Source organism: Petaurus breviceps, unplaced genomic scaffold, assembly GCF_028583685.1.
Source record: "Petaurus breviceps papuanus isolate PSGF00001 unplaced genomic scaffold, PetGlider_PUasm1.0 176, whole genome shotgun sequence".
Classification (NCBI taxonomy): domain Eukaryota; kingdom Metazoa; phylum Chordata; class Mammalia; order Diprotodontia; family Petauridae; genus Petaurus; species Petaurus breviceps.
In genome coordinates, this window is record NW_027185771.1 from 18,048,997 (window position 1) to 18,063,286 (window position 14,290).

At 39.4% G+C, this 14,290-nt stretch overlaps 1 protein-coding gene across 1 annotated transcript in view; it reads left to right on the top strand.

Moving 5' to 3' along the window:
• The first annotated feature begins 13,607 nt into the window (after positions 1-13,607).
• Positions 13,608-14,290, top strand: part of NAE1 (NEDD8 activating enzyme E1 subunit 1) — a 51,527-nt gene continuing 50,844 nt past the window's right edge. Inside the window, exon 1 of the mRNA XM_069085823.1 lies at positions 13,608-13,786. Coding sequence (XP_068941924.1) covers positions 13,728-13,786 — 59 coding nt within the window. The 5' untranslated portion in view covers positions 13,608-13,727. The remainder of the gene's footprint in view (positions 13,787-14,290) is intronic.

Sequence of the window (14,290 nt, forward strand, 5' to 3'; positions counted from 1 at the left end):
GTCAGCTACCCCATTTCCCCTGATGCTGAGTCTTCTTGGTTACTTTAGTGATACGTAAATTTCCCCTCTGGATCAATTTATCATGAACCCTCTAAATGTCATTTAATCTGTAACTGGGCTGTTATCTACAGCACCTGTTTAAGGAAGTCTCCTTAAACTGGCTGGGTGTCCGAGACTATAACTTTGCTTAACTAACTTTGTTTGACTTTTATGACATTGAAGTAAGGATGGGATTATGATCTTTGTGTTATTCCTGGCCACAATGTACTTGTTTTCTGGTGTAAGTTTAAATCCATTGACTTATGGCCCCTGAGACTTGTTCAAATCAATACTTCTGACAAGGAGACCTTGGGAAAACTTTGTTACCAGATTGGCCACTTAAAGAAATTCTGTCAAGTTCTAGATGAGACAGGTAGTGAGGAGAATACCACTGAGTTGGGTTATTTTAATAAACTCCCTTTGACACCACAACCTATTTCTCTGCTTCTGGTATTATGCTCTCTGTTTATGAGAATATTGGACTTTAATAATCCCCAAAGAAGGGACTGTAGGGAAATCTTTTATTATATTGTTCAGAAAATCTTATTCATTAATATTTTTTGAACCTAGCTTGATGTAGTTAGAAATTGACTGACCTCAGAGATGCTCTCAGGGAAACCAGAAGGCTACAGAGAAAGCTTGGATCTCACTCAGATCTTGGGTCCATTCAATGCTATATGTGTTTTTGTTTCTCCGATATATAGCTCAATGGACCTTGCTTAGGAACTGTCCTCTCTACAAAATAGCTTAACTGCTACTTGGGGTTCAGTTCATATGGAACTCTTCTCTGAAACCTTATATGATGTAAACCTCCCAGAGACTGAGGAAGGAGCCTTCTTTAAGCTTTTCTCCTCTACCAAATGATCAAATAACTTTCTTTCTAAAACCATTTCATATGTTTTGCATGATTATACATGTATAACCTATATAATACTGCTTACCTTCTCAATGAGGGGGGAGTAGAGAGAGGAAGAGAGAGGACTTGGAATTCAAAATTTTGAAAAAATAGATTCAAAATATTTTTACATGTAATTGGAAAAATAAAATATTTTAAAAATCTATTTTAGATTTTGGGGTTTGTTCTCATGAATAAGAGAAGGAAGTGTTTCCCAGAGAGACAGGAAGGAGTAAAGGGACTGAAGGTCACAGAAGTAGGAACAAAAAATAGATTTAGAAAGAGTGTGAAAGAGGAAGAGATCAAAGAATAAAATATCATGATTGGAGGGAATTTTGGCTTCTGAATAATGGAGGTACAACAGTTATGAATGATGATCTCATCATTTATGGTATGAATCATATATGTAGGTGAATCTGGAGGTCATGGAAATTTAGGAGGTTGATGATCTGAGAGGAAAAATGTGCTAAGAGGGACATTGACATGTATATTGAAGTCCCTAAGTATGAAATATTACAGTGTCACACAGCTCATGACATGCCCATATCTAGAGAGTAGCTTTTATTATCTTCTTTTCTTTCAGAGACTCCAATTTGAAAAAGAACTATAGCACCATAAAAACTCAAGCCCTGTGAAAATCTGAGATCTTGTTTTCCCATCATCTTCTTTCACTGAGCTAAAATTAGGAATGGCCAAGGAAGATTCATAAAGATTTATAAAGGTACACTGCAAGTACTATAAATTTTTATATACAGTAGGTACAAATAAATGTTTGACAGTAGTGATAGTTCAGAAACAATCTGTCATCATGGCTGAAGGAAAAAAAAGTCTCCCTGGCATAATCTGAGAACCAACAAGATTCACTGAGAGGAAGAAATAATACAATTTTAGGTTCTAGCCATCTTACCCTTCGAACCTTTAATGGAGGTACTAGATCTGCAGATTAATCTTTTTTTTTTTCCACAATATTTAGTGAATGCTAATATGAGCCCGTATTAGGAGATGGCAGACCAAAAAGTTGATAGGCTCTTAGATTACATTAATAGAAGACAGTGGAGGACAAAAGTCACTGTCCCATTGTCCTTTGCTTTGATCAGACCCAATGATAGTGTTATGTCCATTTTCTTGACAAATTGGAGTGTGTCTAGAAGGCCAGTAGGATGGCAAGAGATGGTGGACCAAGCCAAATGAAAATAAGTTGAAGGAATGTGGATGTTTAGCCTTGAGAAAAGGATCATTAGAAGGAGACATCTCATCTGGTACCTGAAAAGTGTCATATGGAAGAGGGATAAGATTGGTTCTGCCTGGTCCCTGAGGGCAGCATTAGGAGCACTGGTCAGACTTTAGGGGATGCAGACTTCAGCTCAATATAAGGCTGAACTTTGTAAGTAAGCACTTAATGAATGCTTGTTGGATTGAATGAGGTTCCTCACCATTAGGAGTGTCTGAAAATGGAATGGGTTGCCTCAGAAGAGGTTAAATTCTTGATGACTGGAAATCTTCAAGCACATTATGAATTAATATCTGGGGATGGATTGAAGGTTGTTAATTTTGAAGAATTTTTGCTGGACACACAGAGTTAGGGTACTATATTACTTCTTTCTCCATTAAAGGGATCCTCTAACCTGGACTCAGATATGTAATTAGACCAGGTTTGGTTCAACCCCATGGAATTCTCACACCTAATTAGAGGAGAAGAGTAGGAGAATGGCACTAAGTTCCCTTTTCTCATATTCTTCAACTTATAAAATTCTTATACCAGCACCCTTGGGAAAAATTATTTAAATTTTAGGTTTAGGGTCATGTCTAGGGTTTCTCCAAGATGGGGAGTTAAAAAGGTACTCAATGTATTATATGAATCAAATAAAGAACAGCTATTAATTTTTATACAATAAAGGAATGCTAACCACAAAATACTCAATTTTGACAAAAATAAACTTAAAACAAGACTCAGCAACTTAACTTATAACTTGTGTTATAATCTGCTGGGATACTTAGCTTCATTGGACCATAAAGCAGTTTGTGGAATAGGGCCATTGATTAAACATTTCCAATTATACCTTTGCTCTATACTGTACAAATAATTCCTGGTATATCTTCTGCTAAAATGGTCAGGCTTGGGCCAATCCTCTTGGCCATGGCCATTCTCTTCAGTTGTAAAAGCTTCCTCTGCCACCAGCCAATTCCATTAATTGCACCCAAGACCTCTATACCTCTTAGATGCATGATGTTGTTTCCAAGTCTAGACATATTCCTCTCTAGGTTGATGTTCAATCATCTCTGCAGGAAAAGAATAAGAAGCAGGAAAGTCATCCAGGGATTCAAGTGTAAAGTCACCTAATTCAATTCATACATAAGGTCAGAAGCCTTTCCAACAAGATCATAAGTGAAGCAAGGATGTCCATTATCACCATTACTATTCAATAGTGTGCTAGAAATGCTAGCTATAGCAACAAGACAAAAAAATAAGAAATTGAAGTTATTAGCATAGGCAATGAGGAAACAAAACTCATTTTTGGCAGAAGATATGACAGTTTGCTTAGAGAACCCAAGAATCAATGAAAAAACTAATCAAATCAATGAACAACTTCAGCAAAGTTGCAAGATATAAAATGGACTGACACAAATCATCAGCATGGTTGTATATCACCCCAGTAGAAAGAGATAGAATGGGAAACTCCATTTAAAATAACTGTAGACAGTATAAAATACTTGAGAGTCTATGTGCCAAGAGACACCCATAAACCATATAAACATAATAACAAAACACTCTTCACATAAAGACGAATCTAAATAACTGGAGAAGTATCAACGTAGTAAAAATGACAATATTATCTAAATTAATTTACTTATTCAGTGCCATAGTAATCAAAATATCAAAGAGTTACATTGTAGAGCTAGAAAAATTCATAATAAAATTCATCTGGAGGAACAAAAGGTGAAAAATATCAAGGGAATCAGTGAGGGAAAAAAAAGGAAAGTAAGGGAGCCTGGCGGTACCATCTCAAACTATACTACAAAGCTGTAATCATCAAAACAATGTATTTGGTATTGGGTAAGAAATAGAGAGGTTGATCAGTGGAAAAGATTAGGTACACAATATACAGAATCAAATGAACACGGTAATCTAATGTTTCATAAACTGAAAGATCCCTGCTATTGAGTCAAGAACTCACTATTTGACAAAAATTCTTGGGAAGATTGGAATGTAGTCTGGCAGAAACTAGGCATAGACCAACATCTCACTATCACACTTTATACCAAAAGAAGCTCAAAATAGGTTCATTATTTAGACATAAAGGATGATATCATAAGCAAATTAGGAGAGCATGGGAAAATGAACCTGTCAGGTCTACAAATAAGGGAAGAATTTATGACCAAAGAAGAGATAGAGAGGATCACAAGAAGTAAAATGGATAATTTTAATTACATCAAATTAAAAAGGTTTTGTATGAACAAAACATAAGTAACCAGGATTAAAAGGAAAGCAGAAACCTGAGTTGGAAAAAATTATGGCAAGTTTCTTTGATAAAGATTTATTTCTCAAATATGTAGAGAATTGAATCAAATTTATAAGAATAAGAGCCATTCTCCCAACATGGTTAAAGAATATAAATAGGCAAGTTTTAGAGAAGCAATACAAGCTATCAATAGTCATGTGGAAAAATGTTCTAAATCACTAATAATTAAGGGAATGCAAATTAAAACAACTTTGAATTATTACCTTACACCCCTCACATCAGCTAAGATGACAAAAAAGGAAAATGACAAATGCTGGCAAGGTTGTGGGAAAACAGGTACATTAATGTACCCCTGTCAGTAGAGCTATGAATTGGTCCAGCCATTTGGAAAAGCAATAAAAAACTTTGCCTCAAAATGTTATTAAATTGTATATACCCTTTGACCCCTAAATTCTGCTACTAGTTCTATACCTCAAAGAGATCAAAGACAGAAGAAAAGGACCCATATGTACAAAAATATTTAGAGCAATGCTTTTTGTGGTAGCAACAAATTATAAACTCAGGAGATAACCATCAATTGGAGAATGGCTGAATCAGTTATGGCATATGAATATAATAGAATACTATTGTACCATAAGAAATGATGAAGGATATGGTTTCAGAAAAACCTGGGAAGACCTATGAATCAATGTCAAGTAAAGAGAACAATTTATACAGCAATAGTGTAAAGATAATCAACTGTGAAAGACTTAGGAACTTGGATCAACATAATGACCAACCACAATCTCAAATGACTCATGATGAAACCACCTCCAGATTGAGAGCTGGTACACTCAGAGTGCAAATTAAAGCACGTTTTCTTATACTTTTTTTAGAAGTGGTTAGTGCAAAACTTTGTTTTGCATGACTATATTTATTTGTAATTGGTTCTGTTTTTTTCTTGCCTTCTCAATAGGTGAGAGGAAAGAATAGCAAGATAATTTGGAACAGAAAATTAAATTAAATTTTTAAAAAAGAGCACGCTACTTGCCTCATGGGAGAGCTAAAGCCAGAGAGGCCAAGCTGGAAGTTGTGTCTCCATTTAAAATGAACACCAAGTCATTGGCCCCTCCAACTCAGAAGCCAATGAGGGGATCTATTTATCACTTCAAAGCACTCACATTTTTCAACACTGAGTTACCATGAAAAGCAGTCAGAAAATTCATCATCATGTCTCTGGAAATTTCCAGTGGAACTTTGAATGCATACTCCCTAGAAGGGCCTGTATAGTTCAATCTTTACTACCAGTAATTCCTGCATTGTGTTAGTAGGTTGGATCAGATGACCTTTGATTTTTTTTTTCAGTTCTGTGATTCTACATTTTGATTTCAAAAGATACTGGGCTAATTTGGGTTTATAAACTGGGCTTTTAACCAATGGTAAAACTCACAGTCTAATGGAGGATACTACATGCAAAAATGTAAATAAATCAGAGGTAGATGGACATTAGAAACTAAAAAATTTAATCCTACATTACTAAAGGGGGAGGGGGGGAAATTTGAAAGACTTTACTGGATTGTACGCATATGAAAGTCAGAAATATGACCAGGCTGGTTGAAAAGATTTCACCCTGTTCTCTGGGGTTTGATTTCAAGTATCTTTTCTTCCCCTCCCTCCCCACTCCCTCTTCATAGGAGAGCAGAAGGTGTTTTGGAATTGAGAAATTGGGAACCCTGGACTTGAAGAGCCTTGGAAATTTTGGGGAAAATTGGTCCCTTCATGGACAATGACTTGATTTAGTCTAGGCTTGAGTCATCAAACACTGGGCCCACAAAACTCCTGAGTGTGGCCTGAGTCAAATTAAAATATAATTAAGAAATATTTAGCAAAATAAATAAAATTATAACAAAGGATAGATAATAGTAACATGTGGTTTTCTAAGTCAATATGCTCCCACAGAGATACTTATATGTGGTTTAGTGGCCCTCTTTTTGAGTTAGAGACTACTGCTCTAGGCTTCAGAGGCTAAAACCAGAAAGCATATTGAATGCATACCTAAAGGTACAATGAGATCTCTGACAGAAAGACCTAAGCCCTAGAACAAAATTTTAGTTTGAAAGATGTAAGCCTGCAGGTACTAACTATTTAGTTAGAAGTATCTGCCAGGGAAGGTAGTTTCTCTATTCACCCTACCTACCTTTGTTGGTCTGTAGTTGGAGCTGCTATTTTTCTATTAGGCCTATTTTTTTTTTTAAATCCTCAGTATTTTTAATTGAAAGACAATGACAGAACCCATTCTTCTCATGAGAAAGAGCGTTTTCTTCCCTTCTCTTTAATAGGATTCCAAAACCCAAGAACTGAGAGGGGTCATCAAAGGTAGTCCCAACTGTCTGCAGGAGAGAGCTAACTCCCACCCCACCCCCAAATTTAATGCAAGCTCTTGGAAGACAGCTTCTGTTCTGTTCTTGTCATTGAATCTCCAGAACTTAGCACAGTGACTTTCAGAGTAGGTGCTTAATAAATTATTGATTTCAACGTGCACAAATTTAAAAAATGTTTGTTGATACCGTTTTTTTCCCCATCATCTTAATTTCCAAATTTATTTCTCTCCCCTCTCCTCCCCAGGGACTAATTCCTAACAACAAAGCATTTTTTAAATGAGGAGAAAAAAAGTTTGGCAAGACTAACCATTATCTCAACCACCTTTCACAGGAAAGGCTCAGATGCACAAAGATATACAAAGAACTACCCTGAGAGTAGATGAAATAGAGACAACTGTGCTGGGTCCCAAACTTTATAGGCCTCTCCCAAATGCAATTAGTGCTTAAAAAAAAAAACCCAAATAACAACTTTTCATATACAATCAGATTGTAAATTTTAACCTCCCAGTAAAACAAAGGACGACAAACTGCCCCTACTTGATTCCATGTCTTCCCTCATTGGTTACTTTTTCCTGAATCCTTATCTGGATTTTGTCAGTAAGTCAGCCAATAAACATTTATGGACCTACCAGACACTGCACTAAGCTCTGGGAATATGCAGAAAGATGAAAGGCTGTCACTCCTTGCTCTCACAGAGCTCACAGTCTAATGGGGGAGACTACATGCAAAAAACAATGGACAAACAAGTTCTATACAGGATAAACTGAAATAATTAACAGAGTCACTAGCATTGAGGGGAATCAAGAGAGGCTTCCTGCAGAAGGTGGTGTTTCAGCTGGGACTTGAAGGAAGCCAGGAGACAGAGATGAGGAGGGAGAGCATTCCAAACACGGGAGACAGCCACAGCAGATACTGGAAGTCAGAAGATGGAATGTTATGTGGGAGGAACAGCAAAGAGGCCAGTGTCACTGGATTGAGGATTTTGTGGAGGGGACTAAAATGCAAAAAGACTGGAGAGGTAGAGAAGGGTCAAGTTGTGAAGGGCTTTAAAAATCAGAGGATTTTATATTTGGTCTTGGAGATCACAGGGAACTACTTGAGTTGATAGACTAGAATATAGATTTGCACTTTTAGGGCTTTGAGTTTGACAACTGAGTAACAGAAGTTCTGGAGTGGGGTGAAACTTGAGTTTGGGAGATCAATCCATAAGCTATTGCAATATTCCAGGTGTAAGGAGATGAAGGCCTGTACCTGGATAGTAGTGGCTCTGTTGGGGGAGAGAAGGGGATTCACTTATACAAGATATATTGTAAAGGTTGGAAACTACAAGAGTCAAGGATGACTGTAGTAGGCTGTAAGCCTGCTGAGGGCAATGACTATTTTCATTTTTGTCTTTGTATCACCTGTACTTAAAGCATTCTTGGCATACAGTAGGTGCTTAATGAATGTTTATTTAATTGAATTATTTTGTTTGACTTTTGGAAGGGAATACAAGGTCTGAGGTTTTTTTCTCCCCCAAGCCTTTGGTATCTTCCCTGTGATCCCTATAGGCCATCAAAATCATGATGTTTCTGGCACAAATCTTTTCTCTGTATAATCTTGGTTTAGTTCAGCTGCTTTCCCCATATTTTTAGCACTATTTCCACTTCCTCATGTAACATATCTGAGACTAAGACGTTAAAGCCAAATGCGGCAGTGTTACTGTAACTGAAGGCAAAATGAGTTATTTATAAAACTTTTTATAGTTCTTTCCCATTTTTCTGCTTATTGTTCTCCTGCCAGTTTTACCCCTAAATGCCTCAGGAAATCAAACAATTGATAAACTTTTAAAAGCTTTATTTCTTTATTTTTTTTACATTTGTTTTAAAAAATTTTGAATTCCAAATTCTCTCACTTCCTCTAACCCCTCCCCCACCCATTGATAAGGCAAACAATATGAAATCACTTAAACATGTGAAATTGTGCAAAACATATTTCTATGTCAGCTGTTGCCAAAAAGAAAGGAAGAAAGACAGAAAGAAAGACAGAAAGAAAGAAAGAAAGAAAGAAAGAAAGAAAGAAAAAGGAAGGAAGGAAGGAAGGAAGAAAGAAAGAAAGAAAGAAAGAAAGAAAGAAAGAAAGAAAGAAAGAAAGAAAGAAAGAAAGAAGGAAGGAAGGAAGGAAGGGAAGAAGGAAGGAAGAGAAACACAGAAAGAAAGGAAAATAAAGCTAAAAAGAGTATGCTTCATTTGCACTCAGAATTCATCAATTCTTGTACTGAAGATGGATAGCATTTTTCACTATTGATCCCTTGGAATTGTTTTAGATCATTGCATTGATTAAAGTAGCTAAGTTTTTCACTACTGATTACTGTTACAATATTGCTGTTACCATGTACAATGTTCTCCTAATTCTGCTCATTTCACTTTGCATCAGTTCATATAAGTTTTTCCAGGTTTTTCAGAAATCACCCCCCTCTGTCATTTCTTGTAGCACAATAGTACTCCATCACAATCTTATACCACAATTTGTTCAGCCATTTCCCAGTTGAAGGACATCCCCTCAGTTCCCAGTTCTTTGTCACTATAAAAAGAGCTACAGTATATATATATATATATATATATATATATATATATATACAGACCTAGTAGTAGTATTGCTGGGTCAAAGAGTATGCAAAATTTTTATAGCCCTTTGGACATAGTTTCAAATTGTTCTCCAGAATTGCTGGACCAGTTTGCAACTCCACCAACAGTATATTAGTGTCCCTGTTTCCACATCCCCTCCAGCATTTGTCATTTTCTTCTTCTGTTGTGTTAGTCAACCTTATAGGTATAAAGTGGTACCTCAGAGTTGTTTTAATTTAAATTTCTCCAAACAATAGTGATTGAGAGTATTTTTTCCATGTAACTATTGATAGCTTTGATTTCTTCTTCTGAAAGCTGCCTGTTCATATCCTTTGATCATTTATCAATTGGTAAATGATTCTTATTTATATAGATTTGGCTTATTTCCCTATATATTTGAGAAAGGAGGCCTTTATCAGAAAATTTGCTGCAAACAATCAGTAAACATTTATAAAGTACCTACTATGTGCCAGGTACAAAAAGAAGGAAGAGTCCTTACCCTCAGGGACCTGTTTATGGTCTAATGGGAGAGACAACAAGCAAACAAATATATACAAAGAGCTATATAAGGGGTAAGTAGAAAATAATTAAGAGTTAGTGGGGAAGGTTTCCTTTAGAAGGTAGGCTTTAGTTGGAACTTTTTTTTCTTTTTGGAGAGCAGTTGGGATTAAGTGACTTGCCCAAAGTCAAAAGCACTTAGTACGTGTGTCAATTGTCTGAGACTGGATTTGAACTCAGGTCCTCCTGATCCAGGGGTCGGTGCTCTCTTCACTGCACCACCTAGCTGCCCCTAGTTGGAACTTAAAGGAAGTCAGGGAGACCAGTAGTGGCAGTGGAAAAGAGAGAGCATTCACAGCATGAGGGATAGTCAAAGACAATTCCAGAGTCTCTTTGCTTAGTTTCATTTCTTATCAAGCTTTAAGTCAACTTGATGTTACCTCCATGTTTTTTTGCTGTTTTATGTGTGATACTGCTCAAAATCTCGAATGACTTTGTTTCCTAAGACTTTATAAATTGGTATGTATTCAAGTCGATATTCCAACACTTGGCACAATGACTGGCACATAGTAGGTGCTTATTTAAAAGTATTTTGACTGACTATATTCACTGATGTTGCTTTTCATTGCCACATCTCCCCACCCCTTTTCCAAGGAGATTAGACATTTGTTAGAGAAGCCCCCACTCCATTGTATTTTCCCCTACCCTCACTGTTAGCTTCTAGTGATTATATCTCCAGTTCCATTTAACCAATTACCATCAATTAGCTGTTATGATGGACTATTGACTTTGAAGATATAGAAAAAAAAATTGTCTCCCCCCCTCCCCCAAACTTAGGAGTATACTCTCCTCTATACTTCCTCAATCTCTAGGGAGAAAGGGCAGAATTCACAATTTCTACATAGCACTGTTCTCCCCAAATTCACACCAGACAGAATGATGTTAGCAAATGTTAAGGATGCAAAGAAAGCAAAACCAGACCCTACCTTCAGGAAGTCCACAGTCTCATGGTAAAGACAACATAGAAACAGCTAAGTTTTTTGTTGTTGTTTATTGCTCATTTTTGAAGAGGACCAGTGACATCACTGGTGATGTCTTGACTTGCAAGTAAATTAGATTTAAGTGAGGCAGTGACACAAAATTGTCTGGTCTCACTCTCTCTTCTAGAGTCTTCAAGGTCCAATGGCAGGACATAAGTCAAGAGGAATGTCAATGACCTGGGATGTACCTTGGCATCTTCAATGTCTGACCAAGTTCTAAGCCCTCCTTCAGCTGCCTTCACTGCCATTGGAACAAATTGTTCTCATCCATCTATTCCAATGTGGAAGTCTTCTCATGCTTGTGGTAGATATCCCCCTAACTCACTGTCAGGTTTGAGGGCTATTGGTTACCCTCAGCTTGCTTTAGTGCCGCTGCTGAGATGGTTTACTGGGGTGTGGCCACTGGGTATACTATCGTTTCTTGGAGCCACAGGTGAGAGTTGGGTGCCAGCTGGACACCAAAGGAGGATGAGCAGCCCTGAAAAGGGCTCAGCAGTCCTCATACCAGAGGTTCTAGTCCTCCATACATCAACAAAGGAGGACACTACCATTCAGGAGACAGGCTACCTGTAGAAGATGGGATTTACCTAAGACTTGAAGGAAACCAGAGATGCCAGGAGGTGGAATAGAAGAGGGAGAGCATTCTAGGGATGGGGTTGCAAGGGGTGGAGAGCCACTGAAAAGGCTTAGAATTGGGGAATGGGGCATCTTGTGTGAGGAACAGCAAAAAAGCCTGAATCACAGTGTGTGGAAAGGAGTAAAACACAAAGCTGGATAAGTAAAAAGGGAACAGGTTGTGAAGGATTTAAAAGCCAAATAGAGGGTTTTAAATTTGGTGCTATAGGCAATAGAGAGCCATTGATGTTTATTGAATGATGGGGGAGGAGGTGGGATATCATCATACCTGTACTTTAGGGAAGATCAGTTTAGGGGCTAAATGAAGGAGGGAGTGGAATGCTCAGTCTGGAGTAAGGAACACCTGAGTTAATATCTAACTTCAGATACTTACTAGCTTCATGATCCTGGGCAAGTCACTTAGCCTCTGTCTACCTCCTTTTCTTCAACTATAAAATGGGAATAAAAACAGTACAACCTTAGGAAGGTTGTTGTGAGGATCAGATGAGATCATTGTATTACACTTAAAACATTTCTTGATACATATCAAATGCTTGTTTTATAATAATAATAAATACTTGTTCCCTTTACCTTGTTCTTTCTCTTTGGTTGCCTTTGTTCCAATAAGAGAAGAGGGACAATACTGTATGGGGAATAGCTATGGGTCTTCCTGATCTGAAGCCAATATGTGGTCAGTGAATATAGGTCTTGGTTCTTTGCTTTGGTATTTGTCCTTTCATTTTAGGGGAAGGAGAATGGCAGCTATTGCTCTGTGAACTTTAAAAAGTCAAGAGGGCAAGCCACCAGCAGATGCAAATTAGCATCCCACTGGTCCAGATTTGAGGTCCTAAAGAGTAAAGACATACCTACAGGACCCAGCCAAAGGATAATGGAGAGGGTGTTTAATAAATGATTCTTGCAAGTTGTGTTATATGAATGTAACAGAATACTGTTGTGCTTTAAGAAAGGATGAGCAGGTAGATTTCAAAAAAACCTGGAAAGATTTCTATTAATTGATGTGGAGTGAAGTGAGCCAAACTAGGCAAACATTGTACAGAACAACAGTAACACTGTGTGATGATTAACTATGATAAAGCTCTTCTCAGCACCACAAAGATCCAAGACAATTCCAAAAGACTTGTGATGAAAAAGATTAATAACATTCAGAGAAAGAACTATGGAGTCTGAATGCAGATCAAAGCATACTATTTTCAATTGTTTTTTGTTCTTTTCTTTCTTGTATTTTTCCTCTTTTGTTCTGATTCTTCTTTCACAACATGACTAATGTGGAAATATCTTTAACATGATTGTACATGTATAACCTCTTTCAGATTGCTTGCTGTCTTGGGGAGGTAGGGGAGAGAGGGAGAAAAATTTGGAACTCAAAATTTTACAGAAATGAATGTTAATGACTGTCTTTACGTATAATTGGGAAAAAATAATATTACGGAATAAATGCTTGTTGCTGGCTTGCCACTTGTGTAAAAGAATAAATGTCCTTCCCTAGGCAAGACAGCAAATGAAGGGTTGGATGCGCTCTGAAGTCGCTTTTTCCAGGTTTAAATGCCGTGATCTTGGGGATTTTCTGGGTCTCGCTTTTTTACGTATAAAATGAGGGGGTGGAATTTAGTAGTCTAGGAGAACCCTTCCAACTCTAACCCAGGAGGTCCAAGGAGCTTTCAGGAGGCAGGAGGTCCCTCTAGGTAACGATGCTCCAGACTCAGGGCTGTGAGCCACACGTGTCTAATCTAGGCATCAGTTTTTAAAATTTATCTGGAAAAAGACTTTCAGGCTTCGCCCCAGCCAGCCGTATTGGTTCAAGCTGGCAGGGCTGTCCTGGCCAGCAGTGGCCCTGGCCGAAGAGCGTTTGAGTGGAGAAATGAAAATGAAGCCAGCGGTCTTCCAAAGGGGAATCGGAGATCGGATCCTGTGTACCCCGGCTTACACTTCGGAAACCCTCGCGCGTGCGCGGCCCTTTAGCGTCCCCTGCTGGCAGATTCGGGAAGCTGCAGGGTGAAAAGGCGTGAAAAGTGCGGCTGCGTAGGGACGCAAAGGCACTCTGGGCGGCTGCGCGTAGCCTGGGGATAACCTGGACGGGCCGTAGTGCGCCTGCGCGGTGGGGGGCGGGGCAGCCTGGTGTACCGGCGCGGTGGTGCCTAGCCCTCCTCAGGGGCGGGAGTGCAGCGGGCGTGGGGTCGGGGCCCAGGCAGACGATGGCGCAGCCGGAGGCGGGGAAGCTGCCCAAGGAGCAGAAGTACGACCGGCAGCTGAGGTGAGCCAGGAGGGAGGAGGTGGCAGGTGCCTCCACCAAGGCCCAGGCCAGGCATCGCAGGAGAGCGCCGGGCTCGGGTCGGCCCGGGGAGGCGGTCTGACGGGAGGGAGCGGGCCCGAGGCCTGCCCACCGGCCTGCCCCCCACCCCCTAAGGCCCTCCGAGCCCCTGGGCTGGAGTCAGGCTGGGCTTGCCCGCCTCGTGGGGCCCTGGGCGGTGAATAGAGACCCTGGCCTGGGAGCCTTAAGTGTCAGAGCAGAGAATGGCCCTGGAGCCTTGAGTGTCAGAGCAGAGAGAGGTCTGGGAGCCTTGAGTGTCAGAGCAGAGAATGGCCCTGGAGCCTTGAGTGTCAGAGCAGAGAGAGGCCCGGGAGCCTTGAGTGTCAGAGCAAAGAGAGGCCCGGGAGCCTTGAGTGTCAGAGCAGAGAGAGGCCCTGGAGCCTTGAGTGTCAGAGCAGACAGAGAGGCCTGGGAGCCTTGAGTGTCAGAGCAGAGAGAGAGGCCTGG